The sequence below is a fragment of the Bicyclus anynana genome, chromosome 4 (genome assembly GCF_947172395.1).
Source record: "Bicyclus anynana chromosome 4, ilBicAnyn1.1, whole genome shotgun sequence".
NCBI lineage: Eukaryota > Metazoa > Arthropoda > Insecta > Lepidoptera > Nymphalidae > Bicyclus > Bicyclus anynana.
In genome coordinates this window covers 9,362,357-9,385,287 of record NC_069086.1, presented here as the reverse complement: position 1 = coordinate 9,385,287, position 22,931 = coordinate 9,362,357, and the positions used below count along the sequence as shown (strand labels likewise).

The 22,931-nt window shown below is 37.7% G+C and overlaps 2 protein-coding genes and 1 non-coding gene across 9 annotated transcripts in view; 1 reads left to right on the top strand and 2 right to left on the bottom strand.

Moving 5' to 3' along the window:
• Positions 1–36: 36 nt before the first annotated feature.
• On the top strand, positions 37–5,464 carry LOC112057675 (uncharacterized). The gene is made up of 9 exons (XR_008250789.1): positions 37–189; positions 289–414; positions 498–734; positions 2,274–2,595; positions 3,217–3,338; positions 3,419–3,566; positions 3,807–3,849; positions 3,964–5,030; positions 5,362–5,464. It is a non-coding gene; the product is annotated as an uncharacterized LOC112057675 (transcript).
• Positions 5,271–14,886, bottom strand: LOC112057676 (2-Hydroxyacid oxidase 1). 3 transcript variants are annotated; one of them, XM_052881167.1, is made up of 9 exons: positions 14,614–14,886; positions 14,388–14,539; positions 13,979–14,099; positions 13,735–13,869; positions 13,238–13,366; positions 12,890–13,022; positions 12,695–12,814; positions 12,498–12,609; positions 5,271–5,584 (listed from the first exon to the last, which is right to left on the bottom strand). In XM_052881167.1, the coding sequence occupies exons 1-9, from the start codon at positions 14,745–14,747 to the stop codon at positions 5,517–5,519; spliced, it is 1,104 nt and encodes a 367-aa protein (XP_052737127.1). In that variant the 5' UTR covers positions 14,748–14,886; the 3' UTR covers positions 5,271–5,516. The 3 variants fall into 3 exon arrangements, with proteins under 3 accessions (XP_052737127.1, XP_023953946.1, XP_052737126.1); XM_024098178.2 differs by lacking the exons at positions 12,498–12,609; positions 12,695–12,814; positions 12,890–13,022; ... (3 more) ...; positions 14,388–14,539; positions 14,614–14,886 and adding exons at positions 6,410–6,521; positions 6,604–6,723; positions 6,837–6,969; ... (3 more) ...; positions 7,801–7,952; positions 8,027–9,131; XM_052881166.1 differs by lacking the exon at positions 5,271–5,584 and adding an exon at positions 8,617–9,201 and having other exon boundaries at positions 14,614–14,882.
• A 457-nt stretch (positions 14,887–15,343) lies between these two features.
• LOC112053684 (probable ubiquitin carboxyl-terminal hydrolase FAF-X) overlaps positions 15,344–22,931 on the bottom strand; it is a 45,560-nt gene continuing 37,972 nt past the window's right edge. For 4 of the 5 annotated variants that reach the window (XM_052881161.1, XM_052881164.1, XM_052881162.1 and 1 more), the window contains exons 44-47: positions 22,395–22,591; positions 21,780–21,875; positions 21,492–21,606; positions 20,793–21,349 (exon numbers count right to left, since the gene is read on the bottom strand). In XM_052881161.1, the coding sequence (XP_052737121.1) occupies positions 21,255–21,349; positions 21,492–21,606; positions 21,780–21,875; positions 22,395–22,591 (503 nt within the window). In that variant the 3' untranslated portion in view covers positions 20,793–21,254. Of the gene's footprint in view, positions 18,553–18,756; positions 18,876–19,265; positions 19,470–20,012; positions 20,245–20,792; positions 21,350–21,415; positions 21,607–21,779; positions 21,876–22,394; positions 22,592–22,931 lie in introns of those variants that run through there. The other variant, XM_052881165.1, reaches the window with a different exon arrangement.

Here is a 22,931-nt window from a genome sequence, read left to right as displayed (position 1 = left end):
AAATTTTTACCTGTGGTAAAAAGTAAAAATCTTTAATTGATGTTTGTCTGTGGTTAAAATTGTTTGGCGGTATCTAATTCAACTTTTGAAAAATTATATTGATTTAATAAAATGGAAACAATGAGTAATTATTATAATAAACACGATAGCTTATTACAGAATCAAAGACGTACCCATAAGATATTTCAGGTAGGAAGTTGAATATTTTACACTTAAATATTTATCTACTCCTTCGTTAATGTATTTGTATTTCAAAATAATTATATTTAAAATTTGTTACTTTTTTAGAGAAATTCACCACAGGCGGTACAGTGTAGAGATTTCCAGGAGTTGTTACTTAGATTATCTTACACTGATGATATAGATGTGTTGGTAAAAATTATTTCCACTTTAGGTATATGTTTACTAACAAAGGTAAGCTAAGTTATGAAGCTTTAATTCACTAATTCTAAAGTCCCGGTTTTCATTCTGATTTTAATAATATTGTTTTATTTCAGAATATAGCATATGATCAGGCAATAAAATGTGATACATTGTATAAAAAGCTGGATTTAGTTCTTAAGAGCAATTTACAAACAAAGGCAATAGTAGCTCTTAATTTTATATCTGTTATGTTAAATGTTAATCAAAATGGATCTATGACAAAAATGGCTTTAAATGTTTATGCCAAAATAATGATTAGAACTAGTGGCTGCCTTACGACAATGAGCGATATATTTACAGGCTTTATGATGGTAAATATGTATATAGATAAATTCTACTTCTATACTAAAATCAGAAATAGATAAAGTTTGTGGTGTTGTAGGGGTAATCTCTGGATTTACTAAAAAAAAACCTTATTTGTGAGTGTTATGGGCTTTTTAAATCCCATGTTCTCATAGTCAGGGATCCGTAGAACATTTCTTACAACTGATTACTATCAAGTGTAGCTTCGTGTTACCAACTCTCCAAAATATTTATCCCTAAAGTTGGTGTCAAAAACCCCCAAAATCGCCTTAATTATTGAGTTGTCCCCCTAAAAAATGTAAATTCATAATAATTTAGAAATAATATGCTGTCATATGTTTCAAAGTCAATATTTAATACAGACAAAATACTACGTCTTTATCTGACGATTCAGATTTTTTGAAATCATACATATTGACAATGAATAAATTTACCAATTTTTTTTATTCGATGATAATTGCCTCCAATTGCCTCAGAGTGGTTGTAGAATAACGTATTATATGTCGCTAGGCCAAGAAAGAAATATTAAAATTATCATCAATTTAAAAATAATAAAGAGTCAAAAATCCCTGAAAATACCCCTAAAAATTTCAGACCCCTAAAAAAATTCCATTTCACTTATTTGCCCCCTAAATCTGGGGGGAAAACCCCTAAGTTGGGAACCCTTCATCTCGATGAGACCGATCGACTTTTTCATTTACTAAAGTTCTTGATTCTGGTAGCTAACTGTGTTACCATGAAATAAAAAATTATGAGCGTCGGAACGATTGCTTGCACGCAAAAACTAATAAATGTATTTGAATAAACTCAATCTGTATATATTTCTGATTTGAATATACCCAATACCCATTACCCATCTATTTTTTCATGTTAAGTTTTATGAAGAATTTTCAAAATCGGTTTAATATAGTAGGTCTTGACCCTGGAGATTACTCCACGACATCACAAACTTTACCTGTTTATAAACTATCTATCAAGTATCAAATATCAATATCTATCTGTCTATTTTCTATCTATATCTATATTTTCATACTTATTTCCATACTTATAATAACATTTATTAAAGATTTGAGATTTTACTTGTACCATTTGGAACAACTAACGTTACCGTGGCGTAGACGACTACTAGCGCCATCTAGAATCTATACTTATAATACAAATTCTGTACATTTAGTACAATCTGTACATTGAAGACATTTTGAAAAATTTTGATGGGGGCATTATATAATCGATACTGAAGCTAAAAATATTTTTTCTCGATTTTTTGTCTATTTTTCTGTCCGTGTTTTTTTGTTATTCGGGCATCACGCTGAAACGACTAAATGAATTCAAATTAAACTTGCCACGGTTTAAGACCATAATACTTTTTATTGCAAAAATAAAATAAGAAGAGGGTGAAATAGAGGTTGAAGGTTTATATGAAAAGCCCTTCATTTTTAGAGTTAAAGTTTTAAAAATTTTACATTTATTTCCACGCGGACGAGGTCGCGGGCGTCCGCTAGTAATAAATATAGATACGTAATAAATATTTAAACGAATTTTTTCAGCAACAAGATTTATGGAAGGCCCTCTGTCGGAGTATCAGTGAGACGTGCGATGGCAATTTTCCCAATCAGTCACATTGTGCTCACCTTGTGCCCTTGGCAAGTCGATACTCGTTACTTTATAATTGTAATATGTTATCTACATTCTCAAAAAAAAAATAATGTCTCACCTTTTTTGATATATCCTGAAGAGATCCAACGTGTCGTGAAGCTGAAGTGGCAATGGGCGGGGCACATAGTTCGAAGTGCCGAACGACATTGGGGTCCCGAGGTGCCGGATAGGCGTCTCCGCACTAGAAAGCAGTGTTGGTCGACCCCTCACCAGGTGGACTGACGACATCAAGCGAGACGCAGAGATTCGCTTGGATGCAGGTGGCTCAGCCATACAGCCTATATTCCCAAACATTTTTCTAGTTTTCGAAGCGTTTGCGATCGTAGAAAGAGAATCGACGTGCCACTTGGCTATAGGGGCAGGATCGTGATGTTTAGAAGTCCCTACAAAAGGCCTATGTCCTGCAGTGGACGTCCATCAGCTTATAATTATGATGATGATGAAGAGATCTTGCAGGATATACCTCGTCGATCAAGTGGTTAGGTTCTGTTGTTGTTCCTAGGTTCAAGTCTGGGGACGGTCTATGCTATGAAATGTGAAATTATCATTCCTTTCAAGAAACCTCAGTAGCAGCCTGAAGTGGGGAAGTTGGTAGTGTTACAATTCCGTGATTTGAAAAGCTTAATAAGCCGTCGGTCACGGTCAGCATCAGATAGCGATCTTTTTAAGTTGATATTGTTATCAAAACCCACATTCGAACCCTCCCCTACAAAGAAGGCCTGGCAAGGACTGGTGGTTGGATTTGTTACAGCGATAGTATATGAAATAATGTCATAATAGGTAGATAGATACTGCTCAATACACCTTTTAAAATATTCAAACTATACTTTTTAGTGCCTACAGAGATGTCGACGAGGTGACATGGAGCCTATTCGGCTATTAATAAGCTTACTGTCGAATCATCCAGAAAATATTAAATTGTTTCATGAAATCAACGGAATGACAATTTTTAACGGGTAGGTATATAAGTTATTAAAATATACTACATAGGTACATCTATAATTCAAAATAACGAATTTGTGTTTGGTTTGTATAGGGAATTTCTCCAACACCCAGCATGCCTACAACTATTGAACTTGGTTGTGGAAAATACAACGCCTGAATATCATAAAGAAATTTTAAAAGCGTCAGACTTATTTCGAGAGCTCCGTTTTTATTTAAAGAAAAGTGGACTCAACTCTTCGGTAATTACGACTTATATTTGAGCGTGTTTATTATTTTTAATTATGAATAACTGGCCGTTATCCCGCGGTTTCACTAGCGCAGGTCTCACTCGTCCCAGTGGGAATACGTGGATAAATCATAGCAAATAAATAAACACTCACAAATAACGTGGCTTTTTATTTTGAGAGTGAAACTGTGTGACGTCGGCTAGATGTTGTGGTGCCAGTGTCAGCCTCTAAAATAAATAATCCCTTTTTCAGATAAGACAATGGATTTCTATTATTCTATTTTCACATACAAAAGGTAAGCTATCCTTTTTAAAATGCTTAATAATCATTTTTTCTTTACCTAGGTAATAGTAGGTTACTAGGTATTTTATGTGTAAACTTTGATAATAATATGGTAACATTTTTGAAGTTTTAGGAAATGAAACAAATGTCGAAGATGAAGACAAGCATTTCTTCAAACAACAAAATAATAAAACTGGCCCGAGTTTTATGTATGAAAGTAAATATACTGAAAATGACACAAATGAATTAATTTCCAACGTTTTAAAGGAAGCTGTTGGTTGGCAAAATCAATTCGGCAGCAATAAGTTTAGAAATATATTTAAAGATAATAATAACTATAAAGTTGACAATGTTGAGGAACAACCTTCATTTGCTAAATTATACAAAACAAAAATAAATAACCTAAATTCAGAAAGTCAGAATAATTATAATATACCTAGATTTTCATTTGAGAGTTCTAATAAAAACGATCTATCGTTTTCATTTTTAATGAAGGCTAGCAATGAATCAAGTTTTAGCAGATCAAACTATAGATTTAGACTTGACCAACATCAAGACGATGATATTCAGATTTCTGATCATAATACTCTATCTGTGTTGCACAATACCTCAAAAATACTAAAATATGACGAATATTTTAAACCACCATTTGCTTCGACGCCAAAAGGAAAAAAACCTATATCCCGAATCAGGCAGAAATCCAATTCAACGTATAGAATATCGAGAGATCGTTCTATATGTAGTAAAATAACTAATAACAGAAATACGATAAACTCTACAGCAATTAATAAAAAAATACGCGACAAGTCTTTTAGCGCGAAATTTATGGATATCGTAAACGGATCCTGCACAACACTTATAAAAGGATTCCGAAATGTGTTTGGGGCTAAAAAACCTCGTGACACCATCGATAAATCGACAGAATTCTCAATGGATGTAATAGAAAACAATTCCTATACTCGCGGTTCCAAGAATTATTCGCAGCAAAGAAATGCCAGTCACTTTAAAGAAAAGGAAGACCCAAATTGGACAAATTTTACAAAGCCAATTAGCATTGAAATGAGCGATTTAGATTCTTGCAATACATGTAACGATACATTGGTTTTGAACCACAAGTTTCATAATGACGCCTTGTTACGAAAAACTGTTAAAAAATTGAAACTGGCCATTAATTTATACGGTTGTGACTTCAAGGTATGCTTTTGTATTTTTGTAGTGATTTGAAACATATGTCTAGGTATATTTACTAATATATAGAGCTGAAGAGTTTGTTTGTTTCATCGCGGATCAATCTCAGGAACTACTGCTTCGAATTGTAAAGTTATAGTCCATTTATCGAGAAAAGGCTATTGGCTATATCATCAAGCTACTGCCAATATGAGCGCGAGGCTCAGACTTCCACAAGGACGAAGTCGGCTAGAAATAAAACACAAATTTTGCAGACATAATATTTTATACTTGTTTGAAAGTTACATAACATTATTTTAATTCTTGCTTTAACACTAAATGTCAGATTATATTTCAGAAAATATCAAGAACTGTATGGCCACGGGAAGCATGCATGACACCAAATGTGCTTTATAATTTGTATAGAAAACTTATAATCAAACAATAAATATAAAGTTATAGATATGTATCTATTATTTATAAAACATATATCCCCAACAACATATCTACGAATTACAGCCTACTGTAAGCAGATTCATGGCGCACCATATCTTTGGTTATGTCAGCAACAGTTGGAGTACCTGCAGGAATAAAACATTTCAACATCAAAATTACCGTCTTAAATGGTGTTCAGAGTTTTAATGGCATTGAGAACGACACAGTTCTTCAGCTGTGAGTACTTTTTAGTTAAGAATGATGTCACGTGGATGTTAATTTAACAAGGATCCAGGACGTTATCAATTTGCGGAGGTTATCTAGCAAGCAACCAATAGCAAAAAGCTATCAGCAACAAAAAGAGTTTTTACCCGTTTTTATATACATATAAGAATATTATTTTCTACCTGCAAGCTCCATCACAAAAAGCTCTACTAAGGCAATAAACTAATAAGGAAAAGTAAAAAAAACGAGTGTGCTTTAGATCACGCCTGAAGTAAAACTTCTTTCAAAAATATAATAAAACATAAGAGAAACTTAAAAAATAGTGGCAGTTAGTAGCGCCATCTCACGTGTCGGACTTTCTTTACTTCACAGGTTCCTACTAGTTAGTTTAAAATTATGCCGTTAAAAGACTAAAGGGATTCGGCGCTAGGTTTACTTGTGTTGTGTCGTAGTTTAGCAGTGTTACTACACTACATGGCGCTTTGTATGTCATTTCGATTCGATACATTTTTCGTAACACTAACAGATTCCCTCCAAGTGGTAAAAAAGTTTTACCCCAATAATAAAAATGGAGTGCGTGTTAACCGCGACCTGAAAGTGAAGTGAGCGCCAATAATAAATGCATAGCTGCCAAAGTCCCGTCAGTAGGTCTAATCTAAAATTTATTTTTTTTATTAGTAAATTATGCATCAGTACAGCCGGTCCAAGACATTTATTGTATTGGTATCCCACAAAGGTCCACTTACCCGCAATTTGCAAAGTACATTCCAACTCGTTACGGAATATACGCAGCATATGTTGAACACCTTCTTGAGCGCCGACTGCTAAACCCCATAAAGCTGGACGGCCAACAAAAACCTGAAAGTTAACATAACGATTTAGTCTCATGTATCGCTCAAAATATTTTATTTAATATGTAGGGAACTTTGGAAAACCATACCATTTTCGCTCCCAAAGCCAAGGCCTTGTACACATCTGTCCCGGTAGTCACACCTCCGTCCATAAACACTTCGACATTGTAATTTTTGACAGCGTCTACAATTTCGGGTAAGGCTTCGATCTAAGACGAAAAATAATAACTTGATTATGCAAAATATGTTGTCAACAACCAATTGTAAAAGTGTTTAATAAATATTAAATATATTTCATTTAAAAAAAAATCATTATAATCACCGTTGCTGGTACACCGTCCAGTTGTCTAGCTCCATGATTAGAGACAAGAATGCCAGCGCAGCCAGCCTCTACGGCTTTTACCGCGTCATCACCACGTAGAATTCCTTTCGCCACTATTGGCAGTTTAGTTATACTGTATACAATAGAATGATTCATAAATAAATACATAAGGAAAAGAAAAGAGGGTAGTTTTAAAATTATTGTCAGACGAAAAAAACACCAATAAACATAATATCTGGTAAAACCTTATTTGGACTCAATAATTACAATTATTTTTTTCGTTATAGTCACAAATATTTTAGTGATATGTAGGTACTCACCTCTTTAACCACTTGATTTCATCCCAAGTTAATGTTTTGTCAAATAAACCATCTGTGTAGTTATTTAAACCACTACCCTCACCTGCATCATGTATTTTGGTCGACGAAAGATCATCAAAATTAGCCAATCTGTAAAAAATGGAATTGTATTTATTTGGGCCTTCTAGTAAAAATAACCAATTAAGTTTATAGCCATACCTCCAATGCGTCGGTAGAGAAAATTTATTTCGGATATCGGCTCTTCGTATGCCAAACAGAGGTGTATCCACGGTAAGGGCGAGCGCTTTGTATCCAGCCTTTTCAGCCCTCAATACCAATTCCTTTGTTATCTGTCTAAAATTTAATTTTAAATTTTCTTAATAGTTACATTAATTCAATACGTTTACTATAATAACATTTCAATGATATTTATTCTTGCAAGAGCTGACCTGTCATAGGAAATATAAAGTTGGAACCATTTTATAGCGTTCGGCGCGGCTTCTGCTACTTCCTCAATAGAGCTGGTAGCGATTGTGCTCAGAGTGTATATGACGCCAGCGGCCTCTGCAGCTGTACAAGAGAAAGGAAATGGTTATATAGTTTGGGCATATAACCAATATTAGAGTAACCAATATTGATTTCCTTTTAACTAAATCTGTACCTACCTTTAACGTTGGCAACTTCCCCGTCGGGATGTGCCATTCTTTGCATAGCAGTTGGCGATATACCCACCGGCATTGTGACAGTTTCACCTAGCACTGTTGTAGATAGATTGTAATTTAACACACCGATCATACATTTTGGCCTAATTCTCAATCTGAAACAAAGATGGTTTATTCGATACCGCATTAAAGAGATATACCTAATTAAACCACAGTTAGTAGAACGTACCTTTGAAATGCACGTCTATTTTCCGCTAAAGTGTACTCCTCAGTTGCGCCGCTCTTGTAGTAGTCTCGAACAGCCTTCGGTAATAATTCTAAAGCACCATCCTCCAAATCCTTTACACTGATGTATCGATCCATTGCAAGCTTAGATTTTAAAATCGTCTTATGTATTTCGTTGTCATGAACGTATTAATTACTAATTTACCTAAACTACAGCTGATAAGAAATGAAGTAGTTAAGTGTTTATCAAGAAAACATTATACCAAAGGCCACAGGTCAAATCCTACGCACTTGGATTTTTTTGCGTTAGTTTGGCATATGTTATTAACACGCTAGAGGACCCGGTCAAACTTTGACTTAGGTGTATGCAATTACTACCCTATCTTTCAAGTTGCAAGAAACTGCACACGGTGTGAAAGATTAAAATTAGTTAAGTAGTTTAGGAGTCCATCGCGGACTTAAAACGTGACTCGTAATATGTGTACTAAGATAACAGGTTTATGGTCATTCAATGTATGTGAAAATTTGCAATATGTATTTTTTATTTGTTTAATGTGAACCATTAAACAAATAAAAAATAAATTAAAAAGAAAATTAATTTTCATTGATTTTATTATTTCATAAAACTGAATACAAAATAAGAAATGAAAATCAAATTTAAACTATCTTTTATTTGTAAAACATGCGTAGCTTTGCTATTTATACCCCAAAAGTAAAATATTGTTATCGCCGTTTAGTGTTGGAAATAGTAGTCTGTGACGGATATGACGTCGCTCGATCTCGTGTTGGCTTCAGTGTGCTCGTGGCGTTCGAGCCGTCCACATCTCTTGTTGTGTAATTATTTATGGGTTACTTGGAATAGGCGGGGAGAGTGACTTGAGTGGAAAAGGGGAGTGTTTGATATCAGTAAAAGGCGCCTTTAACCCTACACACATCGTTCGCAAGTACGTGACTTCACTCAAGGTCATTCTCTGACATTCTAGGATCTTATTTGGGTTACAGTTTGATTTGTTAATTAAGTTGTCCTGACAAGTGTTGTGAATTCCTTTGTTCAACATTAGTTTTCTTATATTAGTAATCACCTTTGAGTCCACTAAAAATATCTACAAAATTATAGCCTACAGAAGGCAGATTCATGGCGCACCATATCTTTGGTTATGTCAGTAATCGTTGGAGTACCTGCAGGAATAAAACATTTCAACATAAAAAATGGCACTTAAAATGACGTCATCTGTTACCTGTAATTTTCATTAGAGAATTATGTCACGTGGATGTTAGTTTGACAAAGTTTCCGGGCAATAAGTGCAAATACTGTCTTAAGGTAATAATTATAATAGTCAGGGATACGTAGAACATTTCTTACACCCGATTATTAACAAGCTAATTTTTCGCGAGTAGCTTCATCTCGTTGAGACAATCAACTTTTTTATTTACGAAAATTCTTGATTCTGGTAGGTAGGAGTTACCAGGAAATGAAAATTTCAGAGCGTCGGAACGAGATAATGTACTACGCAAATTGTAGGACAATGTGGCTGTTATATTGTATAGGAACTTTACTGTTGCTTAATTAGTAGTTATACAATTTAACGGCCACATTGTCCTACAAATTGCGTGGTACATTATCTCTTTCCGACGCGGGTACGACACCGTCATGTTCCGTGCGTTCCATCTGCCTAATACTGATTAATCTGTATGTGCTATAGTTATCAAGGTTTGTAAAATAAAACTTGTGTCTACTCTTTGTAAGTAGTTACAAAAACGCAGGTAAAAATGTAAGGGAAGTGCTGAATTTTCAATATAAGAAAAAAAATAAGTAAGTATAACATATTGTTATACTTACTTATTTTTTTTTTAAAAACGGTGTTATCGCCGTTTAGTGTTGGAAATAGTAGTCTGTGACGGATATGACGTCGCCCGATCTCGTGTTGGCTTCAGTGTGACCGTGGCGTTCGAGCCGTCCACATCTCTTGTTGTGTAATTCTTTATGGGTTACTTGGGATAGGCGGGGAGAGTGACTTGAGTGGAAAAGGGGAGTGTTTGATATCAGTCAAAGGTACCTTTAACCCTACTCACATCGTTCACAAGTACGTGACTCCACTCAAGGTCATTCTCTGCCATTCTAGAGTCTTATTTTGGTTACAGTTTGATTTGTTAATTAAGTTGTCCTGACAAGTGTTGTAAATCATAACCTTTTGATTTGTTAATTAAGTTGTCCTGACAAGTGTTGTGAATCATAACCTTTGTTCTACATTAGTTTTCTTATATTTGCAATCACCTTTGAGTCCACTAAAAACGGCATATTTGCCTACATTTACTATAGTACGCGCGTTAACAACTGAGTCTTAGGGCCATAAATCATTTCTCTATATCTATCTCGCTTGCACTTATGGGTCTTATGGAGCCGTCTAGTGAAGGGTGTAACAATGAAAGACATATTATCGATAAGTAAAGTTTATTATCGTATCTTGTTCACAAAATTAAAAAAATTAACAATATTTGATTTAATATAATACATATTTCATATTATATAATTATTAACTAAATAAAATTAATCTTCATCTGAGTCTTCATCATCAGAATCTTCGTCTTCTGCCAAATTTATTATAAGCGGCGCGTGATCTCTAATTAGAGCTTTTTGTAAATCTTTGTTTTGAAGTTCTTCGGCATGCCTAACACATTTGGCCCAGTCTTCTCGTGTGACATTTTCTATGGCTCGGTGGAGGTGATTTTCGACATCTGCTATCTTGAAGGTATTATTATTCTTCGCAACTTCTCCCTTTACTTGTGCCCAAATTAATTCTATTGGGTTATATTGACAGTGATATGGAGGGAGCCTTATTACTTCATGACCTCGTTCATTTGCCAGATGGTCTAAAGCGTAGACCTTCTGCGGGTTACTGGCTTTTACTTTTCTTATTAATTCTTCAATAATTTCGTTGCTGGAATATGGAATCTTTTTCTTTGTCAACCATTCTTGAATTTCAGCTTTCCTCGTGTTTCTTGTGGGTATCTTTTCCAACTGTATCGAATGATAGCTTGCGTTATCGACAATTATAACTGAGGGCTTAATTTCCTTAAAAAGTCCATTCTAGCACAAACAATATCAGTTCTTTCCATTAAATATTTACGTCCTTCGCTATTTTTCTTATACTGGAACCCAACCTCCTTCAGTAGTATTCTCATTGAAGTGTTGCCGCATTTAAAATCGGGTAATTGTTCACGGAATTTTTCTAAAATTTTCGCCACGGATGGATACTCTCCATTCTCATAAAATGAAGCTACAGTTCGCTTCAACACACTTTTATCAAAATCGTCAATATTAGTGACGGTTTGTGGTTTCTTAAAATTTGTTCTTGGTATACAGGTACTGCCTGATTGTGATACTTCCGTCTTGATTCGGTCCACTGTCGCTCTGCTCACACCACAAACAAATGCGGCCATTTCACGTGGTTTGTTGAAATTTAGAGAAGCCACTTTATTCGGATCACTTTTCAATTCATTGAGAAACAGGAATACGTTGTGAATCAGTGTTCGAGCTTGAGGGCTAATATCGCCATGTAATTTCTTCAGATCAACGTTAGAAAATAAAGTATCCATAGTGCGCAACGAGTAACACATGAATGTATTTATTTAATTGCAGTAAACACATTTATAGCAAAAAAAATACGCAATGCAATTACATTAGAAACCGACCAATCAGAATCGTCCAAATCATTATTGACTCATCATTAGCACGTGCGCAGGTAGCCGTTTATCGATAATTAGGGTGCGCAGGTAGGCGCGCTGCACATTCCTATCTTTTTTGACTTTTATGACCGGACGACTCAGATGATAACGTGCATACTATAATGCAGTCATTTGTATTGCGCATACGCGTCTTGACTTCATGTATGACCTGCGCGTAGCGACAGTGAAACGAATTTTTTCAACGTAATTATCTGACAACGTAATAATATGATTGAGTCCGACTGTAGATAAAATGCATATCAATCTCAACCTTTCAACCTAGATTATAATTTAGTAGGTACATACAGCCTACAGCCCCCTCGTATCCACATAATTAGGCCCAATTTTTGCAACAGTGCAGCCAGTCGAACATATTTATTACGTTACTGTTTTTTTTTATTCTTTACAAGTTAGCCCTTGACTACAATCTCACCTGATGGTAAGTGATGATGCAGTCTAAGATGGAAGCGGGCTAACTTGTTAGGAGGAGGATGAAAATCCACACCCCTTTCGGTTTCTACACGGCATCGTTCTGGAACGTTAAATCGCTAGGCGGTACGTCTTTGCCGGTAGGGTGGTAACTAGCCACGGCCGAAGCCTCCCACCAGCCAGACCTGGACAAATGAAGAAAATCTCAATCTGCCCAGCCGGGGATCGAACCCAGGACCTCCGTTTTGTAAATCCACCGCGCACACCATGCGCCACGGAGGCCGTCAAATGCGCCACTGTCCGAAAAAAGATCCACTTACCCGCAATTTGCAATGTACATTCCAACTCGTTACGCAATATACTCAGCATATGTTGAACACCTTCTTGAGCGCCGACTGCTAAACCCCACAAAGCTGGGCGGCCAACGAAAACCTGAAAGTTAACATAATGATTGAAATTCGTCATGAATTGCTAATATATTTTCTTTTAAAAATGCTATTATGTAAAACCTTTATACCATTTTCGCCCCTAAGGCTAAAGCCTTGTAAACATCTGTTCCTGTAGTCACACCTCCATCCATAAACACCTCAATATCATACTCTTTGACAGCGTCTATAATTTCGGGTAAGGCTTCAATCTGAAAAAATACCATGATTAGGCAAAAGTTGTCAATAAATATAGCTATATTTTATAAAAAAAAAATTATAATCACCGTTGCTGGTACACCGTCCAGTTGTCTCGCGCCATGATTAGAGACGAGGATGCCGGCGCAGCCAGCCTCTACGGCTTTCACCGCGTCATCACCACGTAGAATTCCTTTCGCCACTATTGGCAGTTTAGTTATACTGTACAAATTAAATAATTCAATACAAATTGATTTTGAAAAGAAAAAGTAGGTACTTCGTTAATAAATCAAAGGGTTTAAATTATTGTCTGACATTAACAGTCAGTAAAGTTATGGATAACCTAAGGATAACTGGTAAAATATCTATAAGTTTTCTTTTTAAATGACAATTATTTTCTATATTTTAGTAATATGTAGTTACTACTACCTACTCACCTCTTTAACCACTTGACTACATCCCAAGTTAATGTTTTGTCTATTAAATCACTTGTGTGATTATACAGAGCTCTATGATCAACTGAATCATGTATTTTTGCCGTCAAAAGATTATCAAAATTAGCCAATCTGTAAAACAATGGAATGTAAGTACTTATTTATTAATTTTCTGTAGAACAAATAACTAATTGAAGTGGATGGTGGAAGCCCAGTGGATATGACCTCTTCCTCCGATTTCGGAGGGTGTGGGTTCGAATCCGGTCCGAGGCATGCACCTGCAACATTTCAGTTCACTTGTGCATTTTATGAAATTAAATATCACGTGTCGCAAACGGTGAAGGAAAAATGCATACCAGAGAATTATCTTAATTCTTTGCGTGTGTGAAGTCTGCCCGCATTGGGCTAGCGTGGTGGACTATTGGCCTCTCATTCTGAAAGCAGACTCGAGCTCTGCAGTGAGCCGAATAGGAGTTGATAATGATGAAGTTAAGTCAAACCTCGAATGCGGCGGTAGAGTAAACTTGTTTCGTATGTCGGCTCTTCGTATGCCTAACGTAGGTGTATCCACGGTAAGGGCGAGCGCTTTGTATCCAGCCTTTTCAGCCCTCAATACTAATTCCTTTGTTATCTGTCTAAAATAAAATTTTATGTAGGCATTTTTAATTTTTTTATTCAATAATTACTACCCAATTGTTACTATAGCATTTCAATGATACTGAGTCTAGTCTTGCAAGAACTGACCTGTCACAGGAAACATAAAGTTGAAACCATTTTATAGCATTCGGCGCGGCTTTTGCTACTTCTTCAATAGAGCTGGACGCCATTGTGCTTAGAGTGTATATTACGCCAGCGGCCTCTGCAGCTGTACAAGACATAGGTAATTGTAACCAATAAGGTACATTATAATATCGACGGCAGAAAGCGAAATTGTAGCCATCCACAAAAACGAAAGTGTTCACCAAAGCAAAAAAACGTTTTCAGTTTTAGAGTTACATGACTGTGACCATTTGGAGCAGTTTTTTTTTTCAGATTATAAATAAAAAATAAAATTCATAGTTTGTGAATTACTACAATTTTGCTTTCTGCCGTCGATATACTGGATGATCGGGATTATCCATCTTTATTTACATTAGACTGAAGCTGTACCTACCTTTAACGTTGGCAACTTCCCCGTCGGGATGTGCCATTCTTTGCATAGCAGTTGGCGATATACCCACCGGCATTGTGACAGTTTCACCTAGCACTGTTGTAGATAGATTGTAATTTAACACACCGATCATACATTTTGGTCTAATTCTCAATCTAAAACAAAGACGGTTTATTCGATACCGCATTAAAGAAATATACCTAATTAAACCACAGTTAGTAGAACGCACCTTTGAAATGCACGTCTATTTTCCGCTAAAGTGTACTCCTCAGTTGCGCCGCTCTTGTAGTAGTCACGAACAGCCTTCGGTAATAATTCTAAAGCACCATCTTCCAAATCCTTCACACTGATGTATCGATCCATTGCAAACTTAGATCTTAAAATCGTATTTTGTTGTAATGAACGTATAAATTTAATTACTAGTGTACCAAAACTACAGCTGATGAGAAATGATAGTAGAGTACTTTAGTATTTATCAAGACAACTTTATACCAAAGGCCACAGGTCAAGGACCTATGCTATTGGACTTTTTAAGGTTCCGCAGTCTACAAGGAACTCTCAACTCTAATTTCGCCATGCCCGTCTGTTTTATATTAAAAGTACTTATGTTGAAAAAATATATTGCAAGTAAGTGCTTCAAAATCACCTGGTCAAACTATAATGGTCATCAAAATTTGATATATAAAATACTTTTCATCCAGTAAACAGATGGGTGTAGGTCATTTCTAATTCGGATCTTCTACTATTAGATGTCTTTAAAAATATTGGGTCAGACAGCACCTTTTTTCAATTCATGAATTCATTTGTGCATTAGAAAAAAATCAAAGTGCTAATTTAATTTACGGAACCCTACACTGTGCGTGGCCTAAGATGCTGATTGGTTTTTATTTGCGTTAGTTTCGCATATTTAATAAACAGATAAGTAACAGGTTTAATGGTTCATTAAATTAAAACCGAAATTAATTTTCAAAAATTTATTCTTGATTTTATTATATTTCATGAACGCCTTTTAAGAGCATTCTATAAGGTCAAATGTCATTCGTTACATATTATTATTTGCCATAGAAACATTATACAAAAATCAACTGATTCTTATAATAACATCAAACTGTTATAATTTGATAGGTACTCCAGGCGAATAGGCATGCATTGTTTTATAAACTGACCTTACAATTGATTGGATTCGATACTGAACATGACCACTGGTGCAAAGCATAGTGGGAACTACGTTTATAACGTAAATTTACATTTTAAAACGTCGTAAACCTGATCATTATACAATCCCAAATTAAGATTTTTGTATTAAAATAATAAAATAGGTACATGTAAAATGGCTACAATGATTAGTTAAACAATTCTGAAACTCGCACAGCATTGATTTTGTTGAATGTATTTGGCAGTTAATTTTGTGTCTCAACACCATATATTTCTCACCTATCTAAGCCTAAGATCAATCACAATTTCTTTTTGTTAACAAAACACCCTAATCGTTTGCATTTTATAAAAGATACAAAACGTTTCCATTACTAAGCTATGAAGAAGAAGGGTCGCCAATCACCCTCACTCTATAAATCCATCTTTGGTAATAAAGTTAACAACAATATTATTAACGGTCACGGCACCAAGCTTAGTAATAACTTCATCCTAAAATGATCATAATTAACTATATGAAAGCGTTAAGTTTTGTTTTGCATTTATGATTAAAAAAATTTAGCCAAGCAATAGTTTTTTACATTAGATCATTTGGTTTAAAATTATTAAGAGAGATTTATTTTTATTTGACGATGCAGACTATCAGGTGTAAACAAATTGAGCAACGAAAATTAAATTAAGGCACAAAGGTCTGAACGACCAATATTTTATTGTAGTATCTCCGACATAAGTCGATGCAGAAACAAAGATTTTGTACACAAATGCACATTTTTCAGAATGAGTGTGCATCAATTTATGTCGAACAATAACCACACAAATGTTGTTTTGTTTATATCTTCCCTACTTGTGATTATATTACGGTAAAACTTGGTTAAAGACTGATACTTTAATTACACGAATTAAATACTTCACACATTTAATAGCTACATAATATTTTGAAATAAAATAAGACAACAAACTTACTTTACTATTTTGTACAAACGATTTAAAATGCTTAAATGTGGTTATAAACTGCACTAGCTTTCATTAGCCGATGTAAATGGAATACTGGTATAAAATTACAATAGCATGTTTTTATACATCATACGCATTGACCACACCAAAATTCACACCGTTCCCTGATAGCCTGAGTGACGCCACATATTTAACCACAATAATAAAAAAAAAAGAAATGAAAAATATACAACCTTTATGGAATATAAAAATAAATAACATATAATACAAAGCAGAACATTGACGTGGCAACATTTTCCTGTTAGACTAGTGTTTAATACCTCTATAATATCTACACTCTCTACACGCTTCTGTTATTATTATAAAGCTAGCAATAAAGTCATAAAAACCTTCGTAACGCATAAGTGCTATTAGGCCAAAATAGTAAACTGGCCACACCCATAGTTTCATGTGCAGTCAATATGTAACTCAATATGATATTTCTATATGCATTAGTAAGTCAAAATGAGTTGATGCGATAAATATTTAACAAATGGAGTCAAAGTACATAAGGCTGCAATGAGTTCGCCTGATCAGCCAACATCAACTGTTTACGACTCGTGACGTGGACACATACATACATTATTATAATACTCATTTCATGATATGAATTTCAAAAATATTTTTAAGCACACCACATACTGTTCGCAATATGTTTAAACTATGTAAACCAATAATAATTCGCTTCCCCTAAACTAAGCGCGAAGCATGCATGAACGGGTCAATAGATATATACTCTTCATCAAAAAATCGAAAGAGTCCGGCAAGTTCAGGCAGACAGTTTCGATTTTTTTGATGAGAAGTATATCAAATTAAGGTTGCCTTTTGGCTTTTTTTCATTTGGATTGGACATAAGGAAAGAGTATTCAAAGAAACTAACTCCACGCAAAGTCGTGCGTGTCCACAAGTTGTACATATTCATTTTACCCATTTTATGCACAAATGTGTGTGTTAGTCTGAAATCCCTAGAACATTTTGTACAACTGATTACTACATTACTGGTACATTATCTCGTTCAGACGCTCTGAAATTTCCTGGTAACTCAGTTAGCTACCAGGATCAAGAATTTTCGTAAATAAAAAAGTTGATCGTCTCATTGAGATGAAGCTACTCACGAAAAATTTGCTTGTTAGTAATCAGGTGTACAAAATGTTCTAGGGATCCCGGACTATGTGCTTGTATGTATGTGTTTACTTAAAAATAATTATTGAAATTCGTTCAAGAATTTACAAATATCATGTATCATATCGAAGTAGATTGTCGATGAAATACAAATTGTACAATAAGTTAAGGAGACGCACATAACTGTGTTATCATCATCAGCTGATCACATTAATATACAGACAATCAGCTGATTCGAGGCGCCTTGCTGCGCCACTTTTGTGACTCGTATGTAATTATCTTAGTTAAGTAAATTAATATAAAAATTCATTTCTATTTTCACTCTACGAATGCCACCGCCGGGAATCACGAATTCACGAGAAGCGGAGTCGATCGTACACGTTAAAAATATCCCTTACAACAGTAAAATATTAAATATACTATGCGTAGATAGAAAATAAATTCTCCTAACGAATAGAATAATAAGTCTTAATAAGAAAAAAAAATAAATACTATGGTACTTTTAAAGCGGAACATAGTTACATAAACTTAAGCGTCGCGACGACGGAGGCGCGCGACCGAGCGAGTGTACACGTATCGTTAACATCACAGAACAAAACTACGGCTATGCGGCGACTGCGGCGGCTGCGGCGGCGCCTCGCACTAACGTTGGGGCGAAACACAAACGACTGGAGGCGCGGGGGGCGCTCACTGGGGCGCGGGCGGCGCGGGGGGCGCGGGCGGCGCGGGCGGATCGGGTGGCGCGGGCGGCGCCAGCGTGAGGCGGCGCGGCGCGGGCTCGTCGTCGTCGGGCGCGTCGTCGTCGCCGCTGTCGTCGCACGCGTCGCCCGAGCCCGAGCCCGAGCCGGCGTCGCGCGACTCCTCCTCCTCCTCCTCCTCTTCCGGGCACAACTGGTACGCCCTGGCAAATTGTAATGTTTCGTTCTGTAACTGTTACTATCAGATGATGTTGATGATATCTTCCTCTGCCATATATGAAGGACACAAGTCGGTCAATTCACTAACTTTGACGTAAGTTAAGTAAGCTACCTAATAGAATTAACATCAAATCAAGAACAACCGAATTTTTTTGGGTTCTGTAAACCACATCAAAAAATATACTCACTTCTCGAGCGTCTTTCTCGCAGAGTTACTCCGTTCAAGGAAATATCCGTTAGAAGTCTCGTTAGAGATGCTGGGCGGTGACCACGTGTCGTAGGAGTTGTAGCCGCCGGGGCCATACTTCTAAAAGAAAGTCACTTTTTTCATTTCGACTCTATAATACATGGTTCTCGGGAGTATTTCCCATAACTTCAAAGTGTTGACAAGTCCACTTATAGGAGCCGAACTGCATAAATAATATTCATTAACTAAAAGAAGCTTTTTATGTTTTCATACAAATTCCGACTATCCATGTAACACACGGCTTTATCTATCCTTGCATTTTAAAATACATAATCGTAATGCTAAGACTGTCGATATCGACAGTGTGCAGGGACACAATATAATTATTGGTGTTAAATTTCGATGTGCGAGTTTACTTCGCCCCCCTCACTGTCAGACAATTTTGTTGGTGAATTCGGATGCGATACAAGTCCATATGTATTTAGTCTGAGAGTCGAAGAGACAACTCACGCGGTCGAGTTCGTCCTGCAGCCAGGCGAGCAGCTGGCGCCAGCGGCGGCGCGCGTCGGGCTGCGCGTGCACGGCGCGCACGGCGAGCGGCGTGCGGCACATCGCGCCCACCACCAGCTTCACGCACGCGTACGCGCGTTTCTGGTAGTGGCCGCGCGCGCGCAGCGCCGTCTCCAGGAGACCCGGCCGCTCTTCCGACACCCCCTACGATATTTATTTATTTTTATTTTATTTGATACACCTACAGCTAGTACAAAGAACATTTTATGAAAAAAAAAAAAAAGTACACAATGATCGTGGACAATGTGACCAACTACTTACAGGTGTATACAGTTTCATATGAAAAACATTTTAGGATAGACAAATGAAATATCGTGCTCCTTATAAAAAGTTCATATAATTCATCTTCATCTGCCAACTTGTAATAACTGCACCGCAATTTATAATAACATTTAACTTTTTATCTATTAAGGACTAGTTGAACAATGAACATGCTCTCCGAGGTACAAGAGCTTAACAAGACCAATTATTATAATATTTGTTAAACAAAACTCAAACTCAATATAACATAGACACAGAACCTCTGGAAGATCGAGGCAATGAATCTCTGAAACAGCGAGGTAATGAACCTTAATTTGAATATTTGTCACATTAAATATCAAAAATGTTATGTAATGTGACAAATATTCAAATTCCTTTTGATTTCAGGGGATATAGAAATGATCCTGGTATTAAAATTACACCTACCTTAATAGCATTATGTATCCTGTGGTGTTGCCAACTGTCTTCCATCAGCAGCAAAGCGGTGAGAGCATCGGCGTGGCGGCGCAGCTCGTGACAGAACGCGTAGCCCATTTGCCACAGCAGCTCCGTGAGCGCCGTGCGCGACCAGCCCGCGTGCTCCCAGCACAGGAACTGTAGCAGTCTGATGCCTTCTTCGCACCCACAGCATTCTTCTGTTAGTTTCTTCATGTAGGACCTGATAGAGTTTGGAAATAATTATTAACATTTTACAATTTAACATTATACACAATGTATAACGCAATAATTATGCATGCTTGACTTGTACAATAACTTGGTGAGTACATTATGAAAAGAGTATATCGGGCGAGGCTTTTTAGATGCATGCTGCCATCTACAGACAGTGAATAGTGTTTGTTATTTTAAAGTACAGGCAGATGGCGTTCTAGAACTTTTGAAACAATTTCTTGTCGGCCTGGGGATCATAGATGGCGTTTTCTTTTTTCATTTTTGAAAGAAGTTTTACTTCAGTCGTGTGATCTAAAGCACGCTTTTTTTCCCTCCCTTTTAACTTTTTTGTCGACAACACGCCGTCACTCGCGTATACTGACAGCGAGCACTTACCCTGTCCTGTTGTAGAGTACGTCAGCGGCGGTCGGCGAGATGACGGGACTCGGGGTGTGTAGGTGGGAGTGCGGCGAGAGCGACTGCGGCGGGTCGCCGTACGGGTTGGGCAGCGGCAACGCGCCGTCACTCGCGTATACTGGCAGCGAGCACTTACCCTGTCCTGTTGTAGAGTACGTCAGCGGCGGTCGGCGAGATGACGGGTCTCGGGGTGTGTAGGTGGGAGTGCGGCGAGAGCGACTGCGGCGGGTCGCCGTACGGGTTGGGCAGCGGCAACGCGCCGTCACTCGCGTATACTGGCAGCGAGCACTTACCCTGTCCTGTTGTAGAGTACGTCAGCGGCGGTCGGCGAGATGACGGGTCTCGGGGTGTGTAGGTGGGAGTGCGGCGAGAGCGACTGCGGCGGGTCGCCGTACGGGTTGGGCAGCGGCAACGCGCCGTCACTCGCGTATACTGGCAGCGAGCACTTACCCTGTCCTGTTGTAGAGTACGTCAGCGGCGGTCGGCGAGATGACGGGTCTCGGGGTGTGTAGGTGGGAGTGCGGCGAGAGCGACTGCGGCGGGTCGCCGTACGGGTTGGGCAGCGGCAACGCGCCGTCACTCGCGTATACTGGCAGCGAGCACTTACCCTGTCCTGTTGTAGAGTACGTCAGCGGCGGTCGGCGAGATGACGGGTCTCGGGTTGTGTAGGTGGGAGTGCGGCGAGAGCGACTGCGGCGGGTCGCCGTACGGGTTGGGCAGCGGCAACGCGCCGTCACTCGCGTATACTGGCAGCGAGCACTTACCCTGTCCTGTTGTAGAGTACGTCAGCGGCGGTCGGCGAGATGACGGGTCTCGGGGTGTGTAGGTGGGAGTGCGGCGAGAGCGACTGCGGCGGGTCGCCGTACGGGTTGGGCAGCGGCAACGCGCCGTCACTCGCGTTAGCCGACTGGCAGCGAGCACTTACGTCGCAGCAACGCACCAACGCGCAAATCACCTGCCGGTTTCGAACACATCATTATCAGCCTATTTTAACGCCTCACTACAAATTTTTCAATATCATTAGGATGCTTAGAGGCTAAGTTCTAATATTATAATTGTTACATATATATAATGACCAACAAATACTTAAGATCAATTATACAACATGGTACTCAATCAATAATTTACCTGATGTATTTTTGCAGAATCCGGATATTGGTACTTTCCTATGGAAGATGAGGAGTCGTCTAAGCACACAGATAACACAATATCCAGGATTTTCAGCTGAAAACAAAAAGTATTAATATTAAGATATTTATTTATACCAATTAATTATATTATATTTTTACACATCGCCTCTTTTCTTCAAAAACATGATAATATCTCGAAAATGGCTATTTTACGTCTATTTTAAAACTTCCACAAAAATTTCGTATCAACTTACAGATTACAGAAACAAATTGCAAAAAGAACTAAAGTGCATAGGTCAGTATCCAAGATTATTAATTCAGGTTAAGTATACGACTAGTAGAAAATCCGAATTAGAAACAACCTTCACCATCTGTTTAATGGATAATAAATGTTTTATATCAGTATGTTAAAACATACATTGCTAGTAGGTTGTTGATTATTGACCATTATTAACTATCGTCATTGATAGTTTGGCCAGGAGTTTTAGAGGCAACCTACTAGCAACATAGTTTTTACATCCTAATTTTGATACAAAACACTTTTCATCCATTACACAGATGGGTGAAGGTCGTTTTTAATACGGATCTTAGACTAATAAGAACGCAAGCTCACCCGCAGCAGCTGATGCTTCTCCGCGAGGCCGAGCTGCGCGTAGGCGTGGAACAGGTTGAAGAGCAGCGGCAGGTGGCGGTGGTCGGCGTGGTGGTGGTGGTGGTGCGGCACGGCCAGCGCGCGCGCACTGCACAGCACCTGGTCCGACAGCGACAGCGCCTCGTCGCGCGCGCACCAGGACCCGTAGCCGCTACTCACTGCGCACATCACGTACAAGTGAGAAGCCGATTTATATACGACTAGCCGACGACTGGCCGCCCGCGACTTCGTCCGCGTGGAATTCAGTTTTTTACAAACCCCGCGGGAACTATGGATTTTTCCGGGATGAAAAGTAGCTGAGTAAAATCTATTTTCATTCCAAATCGCCGCAAAATTGACAAGTTTCATACAAACTTTTATCCCCTATTTTATCCCCTTGGAGGTAGAATTGATCATAATCCTTTCTTAGAGGATGCCTATATCATAACATCTACCAGTATACAAAATTTCAGCCTGATCCGTCCAGTGGTTTGGGCTGTGCGTAAATAGATCACTATG